At 45.0% G+C, this 26359-nt stretch overlaps 1 protein-coding gene across 6 annotated transcripts in view; it reads right to left on the minus strand.

The window, feature by feature from the left end:
• The window catches only part of tbc1d22a (TBC1 domain family, member 22a), a 198151-nt gene that overhangs the window by 35793 nt on the left and 135999 nt on the right, over positions 1-26359 (minus strand). For 5 of the 6 annotated variants that reach the window (XM_035748532.2, XM_035748529.2, XM_035748530.2 and 2 more), the window contains one exon: positions 16036-16163. In XM_035748532.2, the coding sequence (XP_035604425.1) occupies positions 16036-16163 (128 nt within the window). Of the gene's footprint in view, positions 1-16035; positions 16164-21139; positions 23055-26359 lie in introns of those variants that run through there. The other variant, XM_035748533.2, reaches the window with a different exon arrangement.

Raw genomic sequence — 26359 nt, forward strand, 5'->3', positions numbered from 1 at the left:
ACACACACCTCATCTCCACTGTCAACTCAGGCAGGGGACAGACCGAGAGGGTAGAGGGCGGAGTCGTAGAGAGATCGAGAGAGAGATTTGTACAACAACATCAGAAATTCATACAGATGGGCTCAAAACAGCACAGAAGAATACCAGAAAGCAACCAGTAACCAAAATATCCAAACACTCTTAGATAACTTTCTGGATACCACATTCACGCACAGTAAAATAAGGCATCAATATATCAGAATAAACCATCAATGATATATTCAGGCAAATGGCAAAAGAAGCAGAAGTGAAATTGATCAAAAACAAAACAAAAAAGACCACAGGTGACAAACTGGTTTGATGCAGATTGTAAAATTATAAGGAAGAAATCTTAGAACACTATCCAACCAAAAGCACAGAGACACAAATAAAAAACTTCATACACTCAGAAGCAAAAACGTACAGTACAACAGCAAGCAGCTGACACTAATTGAGGAGTCCATAAACACAAAACTTCTGGCAAAATTGGGAGAAAAAAAAACAAAAAAAAACAATAGGAATTAGCGATATAAAATGGACAACCCATTTTAAAACACTCCACAACACCGTTCAAATTGACACGAACGCAGAACAATTCCAAATTCATGAGATGTTGAATGGATTAGAAGAAGCTATAAAGGACAATAAAAATCCACTGGACTCCCCAATTACTGACCAGGAGCTCTATCAGAAACTTTAGGCTCTCAAATTTAAAAAGGCATGCGGACCTGATAGCATCCTAAACGAGATGCTCAAACTCACTAGTGCAACATATCAATTGGCTATATTAAAACTGTTTAATTTGATCCTGAGTATAGGTTATTTCCCTGACATCTGGAATCAAGGACTCATAAACTCCAATCTTTAAGAACGGAGACAAATTTGACCCTAAGAATTAGAGGCATTTGTGTGAACAGTAACCTGAGGAAGGGTTTCTGTAGTATTATAAATGTAAGAGTTCTAAACTTCCTTAATAAGCACGTCTTGAGAAAAACCCAAATTGGATTTATACCAAAACATCGCATATTCGCACCTCACATATATATCGCACATCGTATTTACACTCTACACACCCTGATAGATAAACATGTCCACCAAAATAATACCAAAATATACGCTTGCTTATAGACTTCCAAAAGGCCTTTGAGTCTATTTGGCATACAGGACTGTTCTACAAAGTTCATTTTATTTATTTATTTTATTTCACCTTTATTTAACCAGGTAGGCAAGTTGAGCACAAGTTCTCATTTACAATTGCGACCTGGCCAAGATAAAGCAAAGCAGTTCGACACATACAACAACACAGAGTTACACATGGAGTAAAATAAACATACAGTCAATCATACAGTAGAAAAATAAGTCTATATACGATGTGAGCAAATGAGGTGAGATAAGGGAGGTAAAGGCAAAAAAGGCCATGGTGGCAAAGTAAATACAATATAGCAAGTAAAACACTGGAATGGTAGATTTGCAGTGGAAGAATGTGCAAAGTAGAAATACAAATAATGGGGTGCAAAGGAGCAAAATAAATAAATAAATAAATACAATAAATACAGTAGGGAAAGAGGTAGTTGTTTGGGCTAAATTATAGGTGGGCTATGTACAGATGCAGTCATCTGAGCTGCTCTGACTGAAGTGTTTCCAGTTTCAGAGTTTTTGTAGTTCGTTCCAGTCATAGGCAGCAGATAACTGGAAGGAGAGGCAGCCAATTAAATAATTGGTTTTGGGGGTGACCAGAGAGTTATACCTGCTGGAGCGCGTGCTACAGGTGGGTGATGCTATGAAAGTTTTGTAGGGGGTAAAACATGACATAATTAAATCAATATATACTGGCAATATGTGCAGCATTAAAATTGGCAAGAAAATAACAGAATTCTTTAACCAGGGGCAGGGCCTTCGCCAGGGTTGCAATCTGAGCCCTGCACTCTTCAATATTTACATCAACGAATTGGCCACGATTCTAGAAAAATCCTCAGCCCCTGGTGTTAGTCTCCACAATTCAGAGGTTAAATGCCTACTCTTCGCAGATGACCTATGCCTGCTGTCACCGACAGCACATGGGCTACAGCAGAACCTGGACCTGTTAGAGCAGTACTGATGGACCTGGGCCCTGGCAGTAAACCCCAAAAAGACTAAAATAATGATTTTCCAGAGAAGATCCAGATCTCAGGGAATTAGACCAAAGTTCTCAAATTGGTACAGAATATATAGAGTACTGCACACACTACAATTTCTTAGATTTTAAAATAAGCTCAACTGGACACCATAATGAAGCAGGGCATTCTACACCATTAAAAAACAAATTCAAATTCCTACTAAAACTAATTGAATGTGTCATTGAACCAATTGCACTTTATGGCAGTGAGGTGTGGGGTCCACTTGCAAAACAAGATTTCACCTAATGGGACAAACACTCCATTGAAACCCTGCATGCAGAGTTCTGTAAGGTTCTCCTACATGTGCCGAGGAAAACTACAAACAATGCATGCAGGACAGATTTAGGCCAATATCCACTAACAATGAAAAACTCAAAAAAGAGCAATTCAGTTTTGGAAACATCTAAGATACAGTGACCCCCTCTTATATCATTACCAAGCCATGCAATGCAAAGAGCTGAGGAAAGAAGAGAGTCCACTCATCCAGCTGGTCCTGGAGCTGAGTTCACAAACCTGTTCTACTAACACACTGAAGCCTCAGGACCAGAACATCCAATCAATCAGAATAAAACAAATTACAACACAGTCAAAAACTATATTGCTTATTGGGAAGCACAAAGCAAAATGCAGTGCTATCTGGCCCTAAATCGACAGCACACCCTGGTTAAATATTTGACCATGGTTACTGATCAAAACCTTAGAAAAACCTTGACAAAGTACAGGCTCAGTGAGCACAGCCTTGCCATTGAGAAGGGTAGACACAGCAAAACCTGGCTCCATGTAGAGGAAAGGCTGTGCAACCACTGCACAACAGCAGAACCTGAGACAGTGGCATTTCCTGACAAAATGTAAAAAATATAAAACAATTAGAGAGTGTCATTTCCCCAAATTTGAAACCCTCATTCAAGGTTTCAAAGACCTCTCTGATGAGAGTAGGCTACCCGTCCTGTTGGGGGAGGACGCAGAGAGCTGTGGGTTGGCAGCGCACTACATTGCTGCCTGCCATAAGTTGAGGGACAGTGTCTGACAGACCAATCAACCTACACATGTCCTCTACTGTATGGTTATTGTTCAATGTTTGGTTATTTTGACCCTTGGTTATTGTTGTTACTGTTGTCCCGTTGACAATTTTGATTCTCATTATTTTCATATTGTAAATATCAAAAGTAAGCTTTGGCAATATGTACATTGTTACATCATGCCAATAAAGCAAATTGAATTGAAAAGACAGAGACAAACAGATAAACAGAGTGAAGGAAGAAAAACAGAGACACAGATAAAGTGAGTAAGAGAGGGAAACAGAGAGAGAGAGGTGTTTTGCAGTGAGTTATGTTCTGGCTGATGATTGCCTATTGGTCTACCCTCACGGCTTTAATCTGACCAGCAGATAGGTAGGAGTCAGTTGTGCACACACACACACTTTATTAACAGAGGGTCTTCTGGGAGTGAGAGAGTGATCACCAATCGGCCCGTGATTTCCTCAGGCCCATGTCGTCAACATTTCTCTGGGCCTATATCTCATCTCTCTCAATATCCCTTCATTCAACTTTCTCCCTCAGCCCTTTATACAGCCTCCCTCAAACGCCATAGAAGTCTTCACTAAAAGACTACAGTAAACCCTGTGATCATTTCTGACTTTACGTTTCTCTAGTGTGCCGTCAAACTTCTCAACTTCCATCTCCAAGCTCCTTCCCTATTGTTATTCCTGGTGCCAGTCCCGGTGTCAGAGTCACAGTATTGGAGAAGCAGGCCTGACCTGCAGACATGGTGTATAGTACTGAGGTTCTCTGTGAGATCAGAGGAGAGAGGTGCAGTCAGGGGCTCCAAACTGCATCGCTAGCTGTTCTGTCATCTAACCCTTAAACAGTCCAGTTTGATGTGGGACTAAACTTCAGCTCTGTGTGGAAAACTGATCACAACAGGATTCAAACCCTGAAGGTGAGAGTAGTCAGGAGAGTAGAGGTAGTGGGCGGTGTGTGTATGTGTGTGTGTGTAGAAATAAAATCATGCTAAAGGCCTGTTGCTGTATCCTGAGGGAGCCACAGGACATCCCTGGGAAGGACGTGTGTGTGTGTGTGTGTGTGTGTGTGTGTGTGTGTGTGTGTGTGTGTGTGTGTGTGTGTGTGTAGAAATAAAATCATGCTAAAGGCCTGTTGCTGTATCCTGAGGGAGCCACAGGACATCCCTGGGAAGGACGTGCGTGCGTGCGTGCGTGCGTGCGTGCGTGCGTGCGTGCGTGCGTGCGTGTGTGTGTGTGTGTGTGTGTGTGTGTGTGCGGAGTCAGTTCAGCAGCAACACTTCATACACAGGGGGTATGGCGAAATGCTGCAGTGTACTGCAAGCCAGAGCACTGTGAAACAACATCAAGGGGTTCACGGTGTTTGTTGGGTTCTGTGTGTCAATGAGCGGCCTCACGTAAAAGCTCAGTCCTGAATGCATTCTGACACAGCTTGTCAGTGTGTTTGAAGGTCTACAGCATAGGACAAGGACAGAGACACAGAGGGGTGAAGCCAACAGTGCAGTGGAGGAGAGAGGATGAGAAAGATAGAGAGCAGTGCATCAGAGCAGAGGTATAGAGTGAGCGAAGCGGCAGAGTTCTGTGTTTTATAGAGAGCAGAACAGATGAAGTATTGATGCTTGGGGCCACGTGGCTGACCCAACCTCTAACCCTGTCTGTGTCTGCTGGGGATTGGCTCTCTGTGTCACCAATCAGCCAATCATTAGGAGGCCCCTGGGGGCCTGGAGGGGAGGGGTAAAGGGGCTGGGGCCACATCCCTGAGGATCATGTTGCCGTTCCTGTTCCCTGCAGAGCTACACTGGTTCTCTTCTCCATCTCTCTCATTACTTCTCTCTCTCTCTCTCTAAGCCCTGCAGTCTCCATTTGTCATTTTCTCTTTCCTGATCTCTCTCTGGATAGACAATGTACTAAGGTAAAACATTACAGGAGTCTCTGACAATATAGTCAACCAAAAAATAGGAAAATAAATAAGAACAGACAAATGTTGGATATACTATTGTCAATGATACCGCTCACATTTTAAGTAAGAATAGGGACAATGGCAGCGCGTGAGTTTCAAGTTCGGGAAAGAAACAACAAAAAATCATGTCATTTAAAATAATGTCTATGATAATCTATGCATATCTCATCGCATGTGCAGTCTAATGTAAGGTAGTTTACTATTCCTAATGGATGGTCCATAAATTAGGCAAATAATATAACGGACTCAATGTTCGCAGAAAATACCTTTTTGCTTCTCTTCTCCTTTCTTTGCACACACCCAGAGCTCAGCCCCAGCTAGTGACTTTTTATCCCAGAAAAAAACAAAACATAGTTCATGCAATTCTACACCCCACTTTACTGTCCCTGCCTGGAAACCATAGCGAAACAATTAATACCACAAAAATGACAAGGCAGGCTCGTCTTGAATGCATCCATCTAATCAAGGGCAATGAAAAGGGGAGACACATAATTGTAGGATATGACGTCCATCTAGCCTGGAGGAGGAAATTGCCCTAAATATAGTTCTAATATCGTATTGCGAGGTCCCTGGCAATTCCCAAACCTATAAAGCAACACACATTCTGCACCATGCACACTGTGTTTCCATCTTCCCGGTTACACAGAAGGGAGGGGCTTTCTGCTCCTTAACACCCCCATGCTAATGCCTTCACACAGAGCCACTTGCTCATTTCATGCTCTGTGCAACAAGGATCATTTGGACACCCCTCTGTCAGGGACGAGCGGAGCGTGGCGGGAGGGGTGGGAACAGTGTGAGGGGTTTAAGGAACAGTGGTGTGTGGAGAAGGGGGATGATAAGAAGCAAAACATGAACATCCATTACATGCAAACACACACTTTGTCTTTCTCTCTGGCACACTCACACACACACTCAATGGTAGCCCACCTTCAAAATCATATTTAGCCTTTTTCAGTCCAGCCAGTCACATTACTAATACAAAATTGGTAATTCACACATAAACTTCTCTGTGTGAACAGCTGTGGAGGGCTTCTGCATTACGTAGCCTGTTTTGACATTTCACCTGTGATGAACCACCACCGTACAGCAGTCAGCAGCAGAACCCCTAAGGCCTGTACAGTACATGCCCCGATCCTGCCTGCATTAATGTGACACACACACACGGGAGTAGCCCTAGGGCTGGCTGCAGGCGTTTCCACCTCTAGTCAGGTCTGTCCACTGTAACTACCTGTGAGAGCGGATACAGCACCCAACCAGCACCCGACTACACTGTATAATAAAGGCCACAGCACACTGCATTGGTTATCATGCCACAAACGCACGGCAGTCGTGGGACGGCTAATACCAACCTGAAAGAAATCGAATAAGCCCACATGGACGCGGTTCGACTGTGTGAACAGGAATTCATGTAGCAGATCATTGCTATTAAATCACACACACACGTACATGTAAGTAATTGAAAAAGCAACTAGAGCAGGTGACAAAAAATAAATGAGAACGTCTCGAGTGCACACGGACGCATGCCGTTACATAGGGAGGATGTGTTGGAGAGCAGCGTGGAGGGAGCAGATGGGCTGACTGCAGAGAGAGAATTTCACAGGTTAAACCCTCCCCTGACATACTGCTGCTCTAAATGGCACAATACTGCCCTGTCGAGGCTTAGAGGCTCTCACACACACGAAACCAATAAGCACTCTCTCTGACATAGCTTTGCACTTTTCTCTGGCTTTCATGAAAACAAGCACAAACTGTGAAACCGAACACTTATATTGCCACTCGATGTAGAACATTCTATAGGTGACCTTCTACAGACTATATTCTACAGGCTTTTGAAACAAATCAAATCAAGTGTTATTGGTCACATACACATGGTTAGCAGATGTTATTGTGGGTGTAGCGAAATGCTTGTGCTTCTAGTTCCGACAACGCAGCAATAACTAACATGCAATCTAACAATTCCACAACACCTACCTAATACACACAAATCTAAGGAATGGAATACACATTACACATCCTCGGCATCCACTCACACAGACAGCATCGTGAAGAAGGCGCAGCCCAGCCTCTTCAACCTCAGGAGGCTGAAGAAATTCGGCTTGTCACCAAAAGCACTCACAAACTTCTACAGATGCACAATCGAGAGCATCCTGGCGGGCTGTATCACCGCCTGGTACGGCAACTGCTCCGCCCTCAACCGTAAGGCTCTCCAGAGGGTAGTGGGGTCTGCACAACGCATCACCGGGGGCAAACTACCTGCCCTCCAGGACACCTACATCACCCGATGTTACAGGAAGGCCATAAAGATCATCAAGGACATCAACCACCCGAGCCACTGCCTGTTCACCCCGCTATCATTCAGAAGGCGAGGTCAGTACAGGTGCATAAAGGCTGGGACCGAGAGACTGAAAAACAGCTTCTATCTCAAGGCCATCAGACTGTTAAACAGCCACCACTAACATTGAGTGGCTGCTGCCAACACACTGACACTGACACAACTCCAGCCACTTTAATAATGGGAATTGATGGGAAATGATGTAAATATATCACTAGCCACTTTAAACAATGCTACCTTATATAATGTTACTTACCCTACATTATTCATCTCATATGCATACGTATATACTGTACTCTATATCATCGACTGCATCCTTATGTAATACATGTATCACTAGCCACTTTAACTATGCCACTTTGTTTACATACTCATCTCATATGTATATACTGCATTCGATACCATCTACTGTATCTTGCCTATGCTGCTCTGTACCATCACTCATTCATATAACCTCGTATGTACATATTCTTTATCCCCTTACACTGTGTATAAGACAGTAGTTTTGGAATTGTTAGTTAGATTACTTGTTGGTTATTACTGCATTGTCGGAACTAGAAGAACAAGCATTTCGCTACACTCGCATTAACATCTGCTAACCATGTGTATGTGACAAATAAAATTTGATTTGAATAACAATATATGAATATATGGATGAGCAATGACAGAGCGGCATAGGCAAGACATGGTATAACACACAATATATATATATATATATATATATATATATATATACACACACACTGCTCAAAAAAATAAAGAGAACACTAAAATAACACATCCTAGGTCTGAATGAATGAAATATTCTTATTAAATACTTTTTTCTTCACATAGTTGAATGTGCTGACAACAAAATCACACCAAAATTATCAATGGAAATCAAATTTATCAACCCATGGAAGTCTGGATTTGGAGTCACACTCAAAATTAAAGTGGAAAACCACACTACAGGCTGATGCAGGCTGTTGCCACAGCTCGCATTGATGTGCCATCCTGGATGAGCTGCACTACCTGAGCCACTTGTGTGAGTTGTAGACTCCGTCTCATGCTACCACTAGAGTGAAAGCACCGCCAACATTCAGAAGTGACCAAGGAAGGAAGCCAGGAAGCATAGGAACTGAGAAGTGGTCTGTGGTCACCACCTGCAAAACCACTCCTTTATTGGGGGTGTCTTGCTAATTGCCTATAATTTCAACCTGTTGTCTATTCCATTTGCTCAACAGCATGTGACATTTATTGTCCATCAGTGTTGCTTCCTAAGTGGACAGTTTGATTTCACAGAAGTGTGATTGACTTGGAGTTACATTGTGTTGTTTAAGTGTTCCCTTTATTTTTTTGAGCAGTGTATATCTGCTTTGAGGGCTATACCTAGGAGCCCGAGGCTATATCCCAAGCCTTGCTGAGAAGAGACAGGAGGACTAGAGGTCTATTTCTTCTCAGCACAGTATATATATATATGAGATGAGTGATGCAAGATATGTAAACTAGATTAAAGTGGCATTATTAAAGTGACTAGTGATTCATTTATTAAAGTGGTCAATTATTTCAAGTCTATGTAGGAAGCAGCCTCTCTGTGTTAGTGATGGCTGTTTAGCAGTCTGATGGCCTTGAGATATAAATTGTTTTTCAGTCTCTCGGTCCCAGCTTTAATACACCTGTACTGACCTTGCATTTTCTGGACGGTAGGTAGCGGGGTGAACAGGCAGTGTTTGTTGGTGGTTGTTGTCCTTGATTATCTTTCTGGCCTTCCTGTGACATCGGTGAGGTAGGTGTCCTGGATTGCAGGTAGTTTGTCCCCGGTGATGCATTGTGCAGATACACTACCTTCTGGAGAGCCTTGCTGCTGTGGGCTGTGCAGTTGCTGTACCAGGTGGTGATACAGCCCGACAGGATGCTCTCAATTGTGCATCTGTAAAAGTTTGTGAGGGTTTTAGGTGACAAGCCAAATGTCTTCAGCCTCCTGAGGATGAAGAGGCGCTGTTGCGCCTTTTTCACCACACTCTCTGTGTGGGTGGACTATTTCAGTTGTCCGGGATGAGTATGCCGAGGAACTTTCCACCTTCTCCACTGCTGTCCCATCGATGTGGATAGGAGGGTGCTCTGCTGTTAACTAAAGTCCACAATCATCTCCTTTGTTTTGTTGACTTTGAGTGAAGAGTTTTTTTTGCTGACACCCCACATCGAGTGCCCTCACCTCCTCCCTTTAGGCTGCCTCGTCGATGTTGGTAATAAAGCCTACAACTTGTGTCGTCTGCAAACTTTGAGTTGGTGGCGTGCGTGGCCACGCAGTCATGGGTGAAAGGGAGTACAGGAGGGGGCTGAGCATGCACCTTTGTGGGGCCCCAGTGTTGAGGATCAGTGGAGATGTTAACTACCTTCACCAGCCGGGGGTGGCCTGTCAGGAAGTCCAGGACCCAGTTGCACAGGGCGGGGTTGAGACCTAGCTTAATGATGAGCTTGGTGGGTACTATGGTGTTGAATGCTGAGCTATAGTCAATTAACAACATTCTTACATAGGTATTGCGCTTGTCCATATGGGATAGGGCAGTGTGTAGCGTTGTGGCGATTGCATTGTCTGTGGACCTATTGGGGCAGGTAAGGTGGAGATTATATGACCCTTGACTAGCCTCTCAAAGCACTTCATGATGACATAAGTGAGTGCTACGGGTCGGTAGTCATTTAGTTCAGTTACCTTTGCCTTCTTGGGCACAGGAACAACGGTGGCCATCTTGAAGCAGACTGGGATAGGGAGAGATTGAATATGTCCGTAAACACAACAGGCTGCTGGTCTAAATATCTGCTCTGAGGACGTGGCTAGGGATGCCGTCTGGGCCGGCAGCCTTGTGAGGGTTAACGCGGTTAAATGTCGAAGAAGAGCCCACAGTATTATCCTCAAAGCGGGGAAAGGTTTTTAGTTTGTCAAAGCAAGGCGTCACTGAAGCATGCAGATGCCTTTACTGTGACACAGACAGTCTCAGGGGCATGAGGAAAGGAAAGGAAATGAGTGAGGGAGGGACAGTGTCACAGGTCCCTCAGAGAAGGGGGGAAAGACTGTCGTCATTCTCAACTATTTTGCAAAACGCATGAAATATTAAAGGACCGAATTACATTCTATTTTTGGCTTGTGTGGAGGAAATTACACTTGAATTGAGTGTGGAATGAATCTGTTCTCTTAGTTTTAAACTCTCCTTTATGGTATACTTTTTCAAGTTGTATAATTATTGATAATCATGTCACCTTGCTACAGCAGTCTATACTTCAAAGTTCAGTTACTGGGTTACTATATAAACCATAGTGACTTCAGAATGTATTAACACCCCTTGAGTTACGACACATTTTGTTGTTTTACAGCCTTGCTTCAAATAGGATTTAATATACTTTCTCACCCATCTACACAAAATACTCAAAGTGAAATTAGCACATTTAGCACATTTAAAAAAAAATGAAATACATAAATATCTCATTTACATGAGTATTCAAACCCCTGAGTCAATACTTTGTAGAAGAACCTTTGGCAGTGGTTACAGCTGAGTCTTTCTGGGTGAATCTTTAAGAGCTTTTAACACTTGGATTGTACAATATTTTCAAATGACTATTTGCAAGCTCTGTCAATTTGGTTGATGATCATTGCTAGACAGCCATTTAAGTCTTCCCATTCATTTAATAATTGACACGGAACAAAAATATAAATGCAACATGTAAAGTGTTGGTCCCATGTTTCATGAGCTGAAATAAAAGATCCCAGAAATGCTCCATACATTCCTGTTGATGAGCATTTCTCCTTTGCCAAGATAATCCATCCACCTGACAGGTGTGCCGTATAAAAGAAGCTGATTAAACAGCTAGATCTTTACACAGGTGCACATTCTGTGGGGACAATAAAAGGCTACTAAAATGTGCAGTTTTATCACACAACACAATGCCACAGATGTCTCAGGTTATGGAGGGAGCGTGCAATTGGCATCCTGACAGCAGGAAAGTCAAGGAATGTTAGCTCTAGTCCTTTTATTTGTATCCTAAAAAACTCCCTAGTCCTTGCAGACAACAAGCATATCCATGACATGACACAGCCACCACCATGCTTGAAAATATGAAGAGTGGTACTTCGTGATGTGCTGGATTTGCCCCAACATTACGCTTCGTATTCAGGACACAAAGTGAATTTCTTGGCCACATTTTTGAATTATTACTTTAGAGCCTTATTGCAAACAGGATGCATGTTTTTGGAATATGTTTTATTCTGTCCAGGCTCTCTTCTTTTCACTCTGTCAATTAGGTTATTAGGTTGTGGAGTAACTACAATGTTGTTGATCCATCCTCAGTTCTCTCCTGTCACAGCCATTATGCTCTGTAACTGTTTTAAAGTCACCGTTGGCTCATGGTAAAATCCCTGAGTGGTTTCCTTCCTATCCACTGTACATTACCTTTGTGCACAGACATAAAATGCCTCCGTTTATGAGTCGTTTTCCTCCTACTCAAAATGATTGGGGAAGGGGTCAATTCTACACTGTAGACCCAGCTTGTATGTAAACCCCCACTATGGCAGAACCACATATCTGAGAGTATGGCATGTAGAGGTTGTCTTTAACTGATAGAGTATCACACACAGCATTTTACCCCTTAGCTACGTATGAGTGTGTGAGACTTGAGTGTGTGCCGTATGAGTGTGCATATACTGTGTGTGTGTGTGTGTGTGGGGGGAGATGAGGGAGCCAGATGGAGGATTGAGAGGTCCCTGTAGACAGGTTGTTGGCAGTGATCTTACGGTCATAACTGAGGTTGTTAGCCCAAAAGGTCAACCACTCAGGGTTTAATTCCTGTCACAGTCGCTCCCCGCAGGCCCGACCGTTGATTAGAAAAACTCCACTCAGTCACCACTCAAACCTCCAAAAACTAATATCAGCAAGTATGACGTCTAGACAGTTATTCCTTATCACAACACATCGTCTGTGGTTCTGTAGTACAGGAGGTACATACTTCATATATGCCATGGCTTGCAGAGGCAGGGCCCAGAAGTGTTTTTGGAGAAAGTAGGCTAGGCTCTGACTATGTGATTTACTACCAATAATTCACTGATGGAAATCAATTGAGTTTTATCTGCAGTTCACTTTTGGTAGGCAGCGTCTCAGTGTCGAGTTCATAAAAGCTGAACTTTAGAGGCCTTCGCGACTGCTGCTCTCTGGGATTACGACGTGGGAACTTACCTGCATGAGTTCATACGCAGTCAGAGCAGTGACCTAGAGAGTGTTACAGACTTCCTGTCGTGAGAGTTTATAGACTAACCCCGTACCGAACGGTCAGTGACTTTCTCGTGTCACTAAAGGGGCTTCTGCCTTCTTATTACGTTCCATAATGCTCTGACTGAATCGACAACCTTCACTCTCCCAGTCAATACAGAGGGTAAAGCGGTAATTGAAGGAGAACAAGGGAATAGGTACACAATTACACTCCGCTACCCTCCGAGCGCCCCCACCAAAAACGCTGTGTTGCCACGGTAATTAAAGTGAGTCATCAGGAGAGGGTCAACTTCCTCCACATCCCATAAGGTACACACACAAACACACACATTTTATACTCCAACACAACGAAGAATCAATAGAGACGCATTAAGTAATATCCTGCTATTATTGACTCCTGGTGTTGTCCTAACAAGAGACCGTGTCCGTTGAGCCCACACCACAAAGTACACGTCAACAAGCGTCAAAATCAATGGCAGGGTCTGATAGTGGCGGAGACAGAGGTACAGAGGAAGCCCTCCATATCTTCCTCCCTCTAACACTTTTGAGGTAAACAAAAGAAAAGCCACTGCGACTGTCAGACCACACACACACACACGGCTGTTGGAAGTCACAGGGCTTGAGATGGCTATCTGCTCTCTGGCATCCCTGTGTACTATTGTGCTATTGACTGTATGTTTGTTGATTCCATGTGTAACTCTGTGTTGCTTTGCTTTATCTTGGCCAGGTCGCAGTGGTAAATGAGCACTTGTTCTCAACGAGCCACCTGGTTAAATAAAGGTGAAACATTTAATTTTAAAAATAGTACGGAGGCCAATGTGTGGCTCGTCGATAGGGCTGGAGAGTTTTGACCAAAAGCTAAATTCTAAAGTCCTCATATAAACTAAAGGAAGTAGCTGATTAGTAGAATCAAGTGAAAAGCCAGTGCCACCCAAGAGCTACTGTATGTATGTGTGTGTGAGTGAGAGTGAGAGCGAGCGGCAGAGACAAAGTGAATGAGAGACAACGAGAGAATGAGATTAGCATTTTAAAAGAAAATAAAGGAAAGTCAAGAGTCACCCCAACCCCATCAATCTTTTAGATATACAGTTGAAGTCAGAACTTTACATAAACCGTAGCCAAATACATTTAAACTCAGTTTTTCACAATTCCTGACATTTAATCCTAGTAAAGATTCCCTGCTTTGGTCAGTTAGGATCACCACTTCATTTTAAGAATGTGAAATGTGTGTGCATATACTGAATAATAGTAGAGAATGATTGATTTCAGCTTTTATTTATTTCATCACATTCCCAGTGGGTCAGAAATGTACATACACTCAAGTAGCATTGCAATTCAAATTGTTTAACTTGGGTCAAACGTTTTGGGTAGCCTTCCACAAGCTTCCCACAATAAGTTGGGTGGATTTTGGCCCATTCCTCCTGACAGAGCTGGTGTAACTGAGTCAGGTTTGTAGGCCTCCTTGCTCACACACATTTTCTATAGGATTGAGGTCAGAGTTTTGTGATGGCCAGTCCAATAGCTTGACTTTGTTGTCATTAAGCCATTTTGCCACAACTTTGGATGTATGATTGGGGTCATTGTCCATTTGGAAGATCCATTTGCGACCAAGCTTCAACCTCCTGACTGATGTCTTGAGATGTTGCTTCAATATATCCACATAATTTCCTCACGTTGCCATCTATTTTGTGAAGTGCACCAGCCCCTCCTGCAGCAAAGCACCTCCACAACATGATGCTGACACTGCAGTGCTTCACGGTTGGGATGGTGTTCTTCGGCTTGCAAGCATTCTCCTTTTCCCTCCAAACATAACAATGGTCATTATGGCCAAACAGTTCTATTTTTGTTTCATCAGACCAGAGGACATTTCTCCAAAAAGTATGATCTTTGTCCCCATGTGTAGTTGCAAACCGTAGTCTGGCTTTTTTGGAGCAGTGGCTTCTTCCTTGCTGAGCGGCCTTTCAGGTTGGTTATGTCGATATAGGACTCGTTTTACTGTGGATATAGACACTTGTGTACCCGTTTCCTCCAGCATCTTCACAAGGTCCTTTGCTGTTGTTCTGGGATTGATTTGCACTTTTCGCGCCAAAGTACATTAATCTCTAGGAGGCAGAACACGTCTCCATCCTGAGAGGTATGATGGTTGCATGATCCCGTGGTGTTTATACTTGCATACTATTGTTTGAAAAGATGACCGTGGCACCTTCAGGCATTTGAAAATTGCTCCCAAGGATGAACTAGACTTGTGGAGGTCTACAATTTTTTTCTGCAGTTTTGGGTGATTTCTTTTGATTTCCCCATGATGTCAAGCAAAGAGGCACTGAGTTTGTAGGTATGCCTTGAAATACATCCTCAGATAAACCTCCAATTGACTCAAATGATGTCAATTAGCCTATCAGAAGCCTCTAAAGCCATGACATCATTTTCTGGAATTTTCCAAGCTGTTTAAAAGCCCAGTCAACTTAGTGTATGTAAACTTCTGACCCACTGGAATTGTGACAGTGAATTATAAGTGAAATAATCTGTCTTAACAATTGTTGGAAAAATGTAGTGTCATGCACAAAGTTGATGTCCGAACCGACCTGCTAAAACTATAGTTTGTTAACAAGAAATTTGTGGAGTGGTTGAAAAACAAGTTTTAATGACTCCAACCTAAGTGTATGTAAACTTCCCACTTCAACTGTATATACACATATTCATGTATAATAGGCTACCTTAGATGACGCACGGCTGAGGCAAAGGAACACAATACAAGACACATACACATTCCTCCTACACAGAACCAGTCAGTAATGCAGTTCTTTTGATCCTCGATCAATTCATGTCATTGACGAACCGCCAGGTTATAGTAAGACAGGTAAGTTCCCAGAAAATCAGACACTGTGGCCCTTCAGTGCCAAGCCAGAGCACTGCACCACTGTCCCATTGCAGCCTTTCAGAGGTCCTACACTCTGAGGGGAGGGGTGGGAGGAGTGATGAAGGATGGTTTGTTAAGGCTTTTGTTTAGTAATAGTTCAGTGGCGTTGAGGCACGGGCTCATTGCTCTGAGCTGCTGACAGAGAGAGAGATCGAGAGCCAGAGGTACAGGCCACAGAGGAGAGGACTGACAGAGATGACTTCTGCTGGATAGGGCCTTATGAAGGAACACAATGGTTGAATCACACACACGTCGCGCTGTGAGTGAGTGAAATGTGTGTGTGTGTGTGTGTGTGTGTGTGTGTGTGTGTGTGTGTGTGTGTGTGTGTGTGTGTGTGTTCCTGCACGCGCGTTTGTACAGCGTACGTGCGTGTGTGTTTGTGGTGTGTGTGTGTCACCTGGTAGGTGTCCCAGAGGCGTATCGTGCAGCGTAACGGCAGCTCTCTCATCAGCAGGTTGTTCATCCAACGGAAGGCAAACTGGAGATACTCCACTTCATACTGCTGCATGTGGACGTGCACCGTTTCTGAAACACACCCGCCCACACACACACAGACTTGTTCAACTGAAACACACACATTTCCATCAAACAATGATCAACGCACGCACTTACAGTATGCAAACACACTACCGTCAGACACTGATAAACACACACAAGCCATTTACATGGAGAGCTGCTGATCATTGTGATAACCACAGCAGACACACACACATCTTTTTCTTTCCACTAATGATGGCTGGGTGGTCAGACAATAGCGCCGTAATTACATAGCTGTCAGAGGACCTCTCAAAAGGACATTAAAGCTACTGTATAGCTCGGGAGAAAGACAGCATTATAACAGTGTGTGTGTGTATTGTTTGTGTGTGTGTGTGTGTATTAGAGGTCTTCACGGGTCCCGAGGAAAACTAGACCTATTCTGTATAGAGCTGGTCGGATCCAGATCCGGTCATTTCCGAGTGAGTACTATATATTCAAAATTATGTGGACGCCCCTATTTCAGCCACAACCATTGCTGACAGGTGTATACAATCGAGCACAGAGCCATGCAATCGCTTTAGACAAACATTGTAGAATGGTCTTACTGAAGAGCTCCGTGACATTCAACGTGGCACCGTCATAGGATGCCACCTTTCCAACAAGTCAGTTGGTCAAATGTCTGCCCTGCTAGAGCTGCCCCGGTCATCTGTAAGTGCTGTTGCTGGGAAGTAGAAAGGTCTAGGAGCAAAAACTGCTCAGCTGCGAAGTGGAAGGCCACAAGCTCACAGAACGGGACCGGCGAGTGCTGAGACACGTAGCGAGTAAAAATTGACTGGCCTCGGTTGCAACACTCCCTACCAAGTTCCAAACTGCCTCTGGAAGCAACGCCAGTACAATAACTGTTCATCAGGAGCTTCATGAAATGGGTTTCCATGGCCCAGCAGCCACACACAAGCCTAACATCACCATGCAAAATGCCATGCGTTGACTTCGGAGCGGTGGAAATGCGTTCTCTGGAGCGATGAATCTGGCGGATGCCAGAAGAACAATACCTGCCCCAATGCATAGTGCCAACTGCAAGGTTTGGTGGAGGAGGAATAATGGTCTGGGGCTGATTTTCATGGTTCAGGCTCACCCCTTAGTTCCAGTGCAGGGAAATCTTAAAGCTACATCATGATTCTACATCACGATTCTGTGCTTCCAACTTTGTTGCAAAAGTTGGGGAATAACTTTTCCAGTTTCAGCATGACAATGCCCCCATGTACAAAGTGAGGTCCATACAGAAATGGTTTGTTGAGATCGGTGTGGAAGAACTTGACTGGCTTGCACAGAGCCCTGACCTTAACCCCATCGAACACCTTTGGGATGAATTGGAACGCCGACTGCGAGCCAGGGCTAATCGGCCAACAGTAGTGCCCGACCTCACTAATACGCCAGAGGCTGAACGGAAGCAAATAACCGCAGCAATGTTCCAACGTCTGGTGGAAAGATTTCCCAGAAGAGTGGAGGCTGTTACAGCAGCAAAGGGGGACCAACTCCATATTAATGCCCATATTTTGTAATGAGACGTTTGACGAGCAGGTGTTCACATACTTTCGGTCATGTAGTGTGTCTCCTAACTTTTTCACACACACACACACACACACACACACACACACACACACACACACACACACACACACACACACACACACACACACACACGCTTTATCACTGGAGCCTATTGCCACTTTGATGACTTATAATTGGCCAACAACAAGCTACATGCACCACACTCCTCTTGTGAAAAGCAAGAGCAGCAGCATACATGATAAGATGTCTCTCTACTGCAGCCGTTATGTTTGGATCTGTAAGGGCCCTTCCGGACTAGTCCGTTAAAATGACACATGCCCGAGACCCGTGACAATCACCTCAGCTCTGACCCAGACCCGTTACATTATTTACAATTCTGGATCGGGAACCGCTCATGTCCTGGATTGTGTCTTGGGTATTCGTGTACAGGTGGATCTGTGAAGACCTCCAGTGTGTTTAAATCGAAGACTATTAATAAGCTCTGAAACATCCAATCAGTCCTCTCTAACCAGTGACAAGGACAATGATTCCAGATCAGATCCCTGAACAATGAAGCTACCTTAGTTCGGTCCTGACATAAAGGACAACTCCGTACAGAGGTCGCATTACCGTTTAGAAATATGCATTTTCTGCCTTTTAAACCATTTCACTTGCGCTTTATGTTTAAAGTTAACATTGTTTGCATCAATAGAGCGATCAGGGGGGTGCAACTAGTTTCTCTTCACACACAATAAATTAATGACACACATTTGGCAGAAATTAGCTTCCTTTTCACCAAATGAAAATAGAAGTGCAACACTATGTAGCCAGCAGCCACACACAAGTACACTAGCTTACAGGGGGGGAAACGATGCATGGCCACCCGAGTAGTCATGTTCATCATAGAATAATGTAGCCAGCTACTTTTCCTAATGTTTCGCTTGGAGATCCTCTTGCATTTTAGCTACACGGAGTAAAGTGTGCATTCACATCACCCCTGCTGTACCCATCACAATCCACTTCATCTTTCACCATACACGTGTCAACAAATCACATTTGTTCGTTCTCGCGTGCGCACGCACACAGACACTCTCAGGAGGGTGAGGTAAACAGTGAACACTCCTCTCGCTCTCTCATCCCCACAGTTTAATTATGGCATCGCTATGCTCCGCATAAACAACAGAGGCCTAACATCATTAACAGTGAATAAATCACAGTCATATATCACCTCTAAACAGCTTCCCTAATAAGAGGCAACCAACACTCAGAATAACCACTTTGGAGGAAATACATGAAACTTCTCACATGTAATCAGAGGAGTTGGCTTGGCTAAAGTAAGAAGAAGAACCGTTCTACAGAGAGAGAATAGCCTGAGTTCTGAGTCCTGGTCCCCTGGAAGTTAATTAGTTCGTTATTGTTTTATCTGTTCTAGAGCCAGTAGAACAGAGGAACAGCTGTTATAGCTAGGGAAGGAAAACAGAGAGCGGGAGAGAATGATTATTCGTGTTTCAGTACTACGGAGCCACTCTTTCTGCAATATAGAACATTATTTTACTCCGTTGCACACCCAGGGAGGAGGGAAGCACCTGCTTTCAGCTAGGAACACATCTAGAAGACTTGTTGTGGGCTACTAAGTACAGTTAACATGATTAGGCCTGCAGTTGAAACAGCAGGAAAGTGACTTGGTTGAGGGTGAATTAAGTCAAGTCAACGGTTGAAAGCGTTTGCCCTAAAAAGTACTCTACCAGAACCAAATCAAATTCAGTGGTAAGGTAACTCATTAATCCTGTTTGCGAGAAGTCAGACTATAATATGCTAAAGAAGAGGCAAGTGTTAGCAGGACTGTTTGTTTAGTGGAGTTTTGCAGGGAGGTTAGCACTCCGGCAGACGCCGACTGGCAGCGCCTGCTCGGTAGATTTGGGTAGCGGGAGCACAGTTGGAGGTCAGGGGTCAGGGAAAAGACAAGCGATGCTGCTGAGCTGCATTCTGCTGAGCTCCACACTTCTCCCTGACTTCTGCTCTCCTCCATCCCATGATTACATCTACGCCGTGGCCCTCTCCCTTCCCTCATTCTCTCTCCCTCTATCTATCTATCTCTCCCGCTCTCGAGCGCACTCTTTGTCCCTCATCTCTCTCCTCTTTTTCCCTCTTTCTTTACTTAGATCTCTCTTCATCCACCTCTACCCCTCCCCCTCTCTTATCCTCCCTCTCAGCTCCATTTTCAGGGTTCTTGCCTGTCTGAATGGGTTCTCTGCTGAGCTTTTTCTACCACTTGACCAGACCTCCAGTACTCTGACAGCATGCACCCTGAAAGATAGGTCCTCTAAATCATTTCACATGACATACCAACAGCGTGTCTTTTTGCGTCTGTGACTGAGCTCCGACGTTGTCCTTATCATGTTTCAGTGTCAGGCAAAGTTGATTGCATAAGGAGATTGATAGACACACCACAACAAGCCTTCTTAGCTTCAGCGAAAACTGTGCATCATATACGTGTGTGTGTGTGTGTGTGTGTGTGTGTGTGTGTGTGTGTGTGTGTGTGTGTGTGTGTGTGTACTCTATATCCCAGGATGACAGTTGAGTGTGACTGCCTGTATGCTCCTAGTGATTGCATTTGTCACAGCAGCGGGAACACGTCATTCAGTGCATCCATCTTTGCGCCACTTCAATCAAACACAGGGCTGCAGCACTGAGGACTATGATCTACATTCTAAACCCTCGACCAGCGACTCATGTCCATGATCAAAGTAGAATCCAGCTATGAAGAACAACTCCTTCATACTCTCACTTACAAAACTCTTCAAAGCACAATAAATAAATATCATTTGTTGATGCCAATTGAATGGATGCATATTTGAGATGATTTTACGGTAAACAATATAGCAATATGCATAGTGCTGCTAAGACGGTAGAGGAGAGCCAAGCTCTATGGGCCTGTGTGAATCAATAGGTTGTGTGTCGGTGGATTGAGAGGTCTGGAGGAGATGAGAGGAGCTCAGAGGAGAGGCAGAGAGAACAGAAGGGTGACTGCAGGTTAAATCCTCACGGCAGAGACTTGATGTCAGATCAACATGAAGCTCAGCAATGGACATGTAATCACATGCACGTACGCACAGTCATGCACGCGCACACACACACACACACACACACACACACACACACACACACACACACACACACACACACACACACACACACACACACACACACACACACACACACACACACACACACACACACACGGAATAATAGTAACAATACCTTCTAACATAGGAGAGAATTATTTTCTTCATAGACGCACTCGTCAACTTCTTTTTCTATAATTCTATTCATACTTCTGCCTCAACAATCGAACCATGGGAGTCTTACAGGTACATGATTCAGAGTGCAGAAACCGTGCGGTTTCTCTCCTTCGTTTGCATAAATAAACTCACCTTCAGCAACTTCCGTGCTGATGAACCCTGAATGCATTCTGTATTCACACAGAACAGAGAGAGAGAGAGATCAGAGGAAACATTTCCAAACCTTATGGAGAGAGAGAGAGAGAGAAACATCAGTTTTTTTCTCTTCTCATTTTAGGGGCTAGATCAGCTTTAATATTGCAGATAGATTGTAGCTTCCGGTGAACGTTAGCGTGACGGTAGAAATCACACGCTTTAGTGTCACGATAAGAAAACGGGGCTGTGGTTTAATACGGCGTCGCTAATTAGAGCGAAGCTCCTGATTGTTGCTAAAAAACAAAAAAAACAAGGCCCGGCGACAGATCTGCCTTTTGGCTCCTGAGTGGAGGGGATTCAGTTCATTTCATAATGAGGGGAGCAGGGGGGGACGTTCCACAGACTAGAGACGGCTCTGTATTAGGTACCGAGTCAAAGGGGGGAATCCCGGGGCCTCAGAGAGACAATCGATAATAGGTTAGGGAGAGCTCAGCATCCAGATCAGAACTAAGTGGCTAGAGAGTTAAGTCACCTGGTGTCCCATGTCCGAATCAGTCAGACACACTAGCGCTGGGGACGATAAACCAAAGTTCTGACGCCGACCACACCGATCGGCTATCGCAAGCATTTTGCTGACATCGTCCGTTACGATAGGTAGCCTTGAAATGAAGTACGGTTGATAGTTAATGGGACAACTGATGGCCACAACCACCAAACTAGTAGCAGTAGTTCAAAGGATAATACATCTATTCATTAAATGTGGTGCACATTTTAAGCATCGTTCCGTTTATCGTATCAATTCAGGGAATGTATTGCGAAACGGATTCTTGTCCATATTGCCCAGCTCTAACACACACACACACACACACACACACACACACACACACACACACACACACACACACACACACACACACACACACACACACACACAGAGACACACCTTCACCACAAGAGTCATCTCACGCCACACTACCTAATCACCTAACGGTCCGACTGATGGAGCAGACCATCATAACTACTGGACAGAAACCTCCATAAGCGGTCTGCATCTCCCGACACTTCTGGAAAACGGTGTCTCTCTCACTGACCGATGTCACCTGTGACATCAAATCAAGTAGAAAATGAAAAGTGACTATAGAAGGATGTCATTAGCCGCGGTAGGCTAAATGCATGAGAAACGACCTCCCCTTTTGGCTTAAACCAGGTTTTTGTTCCTGTCCCACTCTCCTGGGTGGAAGGTGACCGTTTCCTCCTCCTCCTCCTCCTCGTTTATCTAGAGCACACCCTGTGCACTACCGCCTCAGCGCGTTCATTTGAATTGTAAACACACTCATCTCCATATACCTGGTTCTGTTTAAAGGGCCTGGGAGATATGGTGGTGGGGCGGGCCGCGACGGAGCAGGGGGACACGGGGCATCGCAGGACTCTCTGCTTAAAAGTAGGATTACAAATGCGGATAGCTCTTGCCTCGTATAGACAATTTCCATTGGTACATATCCTCCATGATGCACTGCACAAGGACGCGATCTTCCTGTTCTTGACAAACTCCTCGTAGCATATGACATGTTACTACCCGCACATCTAAGATCAACACGCATCTATCAACCCTGTTCTTAAAAAGCACAAAACAAAACGTGCGAGCTCGACCACCACAACATCCCTGGTCAGGCAGCTGATGACAGACAGCAGTGACCCCAACGCAGGGTGAGTGAACACGTTGGCATGATCGACTGATCCCTAAACGCTACAGTGAGTGAACACGTTGGCATGATCGACTGATCCCTAAACGCTACAGTGAGTGAAAACGTTGGCATGATCGACTGATCCCTAAACGCTACAGTGAGTGAACACGTTGGCATCGACTCCTTTCTAAGGCTCCAACACTGCCCAGGCCATCCATCCACGGGGAGAGAAGAGAGGGGGACGAGCTGCCGCGTCCAGCATCAGTCTGTCAAACATAAACAAAGCCCAGAGAGGGAGAGAGAGAAGAGAGGGAGAGAGAGAAGAGAGAGGGAGAGAGAGAAGAGAGAGGGAGAGAGAGAAGAGAGAGGGAGAGAGAAGAGAGAGAAGAGAGAGGGAGAGAGAGAAGAGAGAGGGAGAGAGAAGAGACGGGGAGAGAGAAAGAGAGAGAAAGAGAAAGAAAGAGAGAGAAAGAGAGAGAGAGGGAAAAGAGAGAGGGTGAGAAGGGGAAAGGAAACAGGAAAGGAACAGAGGACAGGAGAACACAGGGGGGGGGTATTTGTGTGTGTGATCTGACACCCACTGCTGTAATCGTCTCACATCAGACATCAGCCTCGGTCTTTTAGAGAAACACAGTCCCACACAGAGGAGGAGAGGATGGAGAGATGTGTATTACTGCTGCAATAGTCTCACATCAGACATCAGCCTCGGTCTTTTAGAGAAACACAGCCCCACACAGAGGAGGAGAGGATGGAGAGATGTGTATTACTGCTGCAATAGTCTCACATCAGACATCAGCCTCGGTCTTTTAGAGAAACACAGCCCCACACAGAGGAGGAGAGGATGGAGAGATGTGTATTACTGCTGCCGTGTGGAGAGGAGATTAGGCCCTGAGAGAGAAGGGAGGACAAAGAGGAGATGAGGGACCGCCCTGGCTTTCCAACACACACACACGCGCATGCACGCACACGCAGAAGGAAAGAAGGAAGGAAGCACGCACACTCCCACACACTGTTAGGCTAACATGCAAACCCCGGTCTCAGTCAGAAGTGAAAAACGTACACTTCATATTCAGTTACCACCCTATACCCTCTTCACCTTAAAACTATTACTCCAAACACTGGAGCCTATATTTTAGATGTACTGCACACGTACAAAGGAATGAACGTCTGAGTGGCATGCGATGTTCTTGTCAATCCCGTACAAAAGTAGCATGGCTGACGCGTCAGCAGATCAACGGTCTTTCCTTCCAGCTATCATCCTGGCATATCAACTATCATACAACTCTCTGTCCTTGGATTTGCCAAGCCTGAATGACCTCTTTTACATTACAGAATCTGAGCCAATCATATGATCTCAAACATACTCAACTGCCTCAGTGGGCGTATAAAAGGCGACGTTCAGTTGTACCATCTGAACTCAAGTGAACATTCTTTGAAATACTCTGTGGAGGTATGAGAGGAATATAGTCTAAAGTCAGACATTCAATGAGAGGGTACAGAGGGTAGCCCTCCACCCTTCCACTTCTCCTCCCCCGTAATCATACAGGCCGTTAATAACAGAGAGAGAGGAAGCAAGGAACTGCTACAGGGAGGACAGGACCCATTGGCTCCCACTGCCTCTCTGGTCTGAGCTGTATGGATAAGATGGTACTGTGGACAGATTATATCATATTAGAATATGGCTAGGCAACCCTGTTCCAACTAGGCACCACACCTGACCAGCTGAGCTAACTGATCAGTTCAGTGATTGCCTAAATCCAACACACCTGTTCTTCCAGGTCAGTTCAATCAAAAACATGGAGTGCCTGTGGCACTGCAGCACCAGGGTTGCCTAACCCTGTATTAAAAGAACCAGGGTGGTTGCTTTGAACCGAGACGGGTCGTTCACCAGAATGTGTTAGTGATTCGTCAGGGATATATGAGGGCCTATTGGAGGAGGTTGAACGTTCACTCCTCTGCTAAATTGCGCAGAGACTGGTCAGAGCCTAGACTACGCTCTCTGCTATATAGGTTACTGCACTGTATGGACCCTAGCTCTACACAGAGGCAGAGAAAAGGGAAAGTTCTTGAGGAATCATGCCGAACTGTTCTCTCTCTCCATCCCTGTTGATTTGAGAGGCAAGTGAGGGGTGGTGGAGGGTCCAGGCAGGGCTGTGCTCTCTCGCTTCTCTATTCCCCTCGGTTCTCGCTCTATTCCGTCTCCCTCTCTTCTCTCTCTTTCCCTGCTCAGTGTCTGCTTTTCGCTCTACTCTGCTCTCTCTCCTTTGCTGTCTGTTTGAGGGAGATAAAGGCAGGTGAGCTGGCAGTGTTTGGGCTGAAGGGCAGGCAGGGAGAGACTGAAGGACGGACCTGAGCCGCTGACAGAGCAGACGAGTCACAGGGTAGGACGGGACGAAGCATTAATGCAATCAGACACTGGGGTGAGATCAGCATGACTCCCCCTCCTCTCCTCACCCCTCCCCTCCTCTCAGTGCCTGGTGGTCAAATGGACTGTATCAGCTAAGGTACCAGGTAATACAAGACTCTGGTGTAAGTCCGTATAACACAACAAATCAGATCCGTTTCTGTATCATCATCATCATCATTAGGTGGAGATCAGTTTCTCATATCACACATTTGATCAGCAATTTCATCAGCATCCCCGCAAAGGACAATGCAAGGTGAGGTGAGGTCAGTTCACCATTACACCGTTAACACGTAAAGCACATTGAAAAGCCCTATAAATGCAGCATCATTAGTATCTAATATAATCACAGGGGTAATTAGAGAATACCTCTTCATATGGCGTACAGTCTGGGCAGGGACTGTGGTTGTTGTTCCAGCATGATGTGACTATTCAGCTGTATGACCACAATGTGTCTTTGCTCAAGTTCATGGCTGATGGCATCACGAGTCAGGGCCAGTTTAGTTTTCGCTCACACACACCCCCTCCACGCCCTCCTTCCCCTCCCGTCTTTCTCTGTCGCGTCCAGTCTCTCCCCCGTGCCCACAGACGTTATGTCAGGCAGGGCTGGCAGGCTGGTCGGGTTCTGTCATGTCCCTGGGGCGCTAGGCTAGCTCCTTCCTTTCTGTCACCTGACAGAGCAGAGCAGAGCCATATGGCTGAGGAGCCAGAGGAGAGCCAGAGGAGAGCCAGAGGTGTGCTTCAGGAGCATGTCTGAACATCAGGGCCCCGGGCCACCAAGTAGCACCAATCTGGGCAGGTCATCTCTCAGTGGTACACCTCCAGCCCTGGCTCACACACACCTTAACACATCCGTGAGTGTGGTGGGGGAAACACTACGCAGTGGTCGATAGGATCAAATACAACCTGGCTGGTGAACCACGAGGAAGAGACTAAGGATGCTATGTGTCTCTGAAGGAAGGGAATGTAGCAAGGCCACTGATCTCTCTCTTCGCCACAGCTGTTGCATCTGATGCCTTCTTCTCTTCCCTTTTCTCCACCGGCTTCCCTGTCCTCTACCTTTCTGTTCCCCATTTTCTCTCTTTGGTCTTTCTTGTACCCGGCTGTTCTCTGCTCTCTGAAAGGTATCCTCTTTTCAAGGTGTAAATTCCAGTGTTGAATGGTGGT

The sequence above is a fragment of the Oncorhynchus keta genome, chromosome 33 (genome assembly GCF_023373465.1).
Source record: "Oncorhynchus keta strain PuntledgeMale-10-30-2019 chromosome 33, Oket_V2, whole genome shotgun sequence".
In the NCBI taxonomy this organism is placed as follows: Eukaryota; Metazoa; Chordata; class Actinopteri; order Salmoniformes; family Salmonidae; genus Oncorhynchus; species Oncorhynchus keta.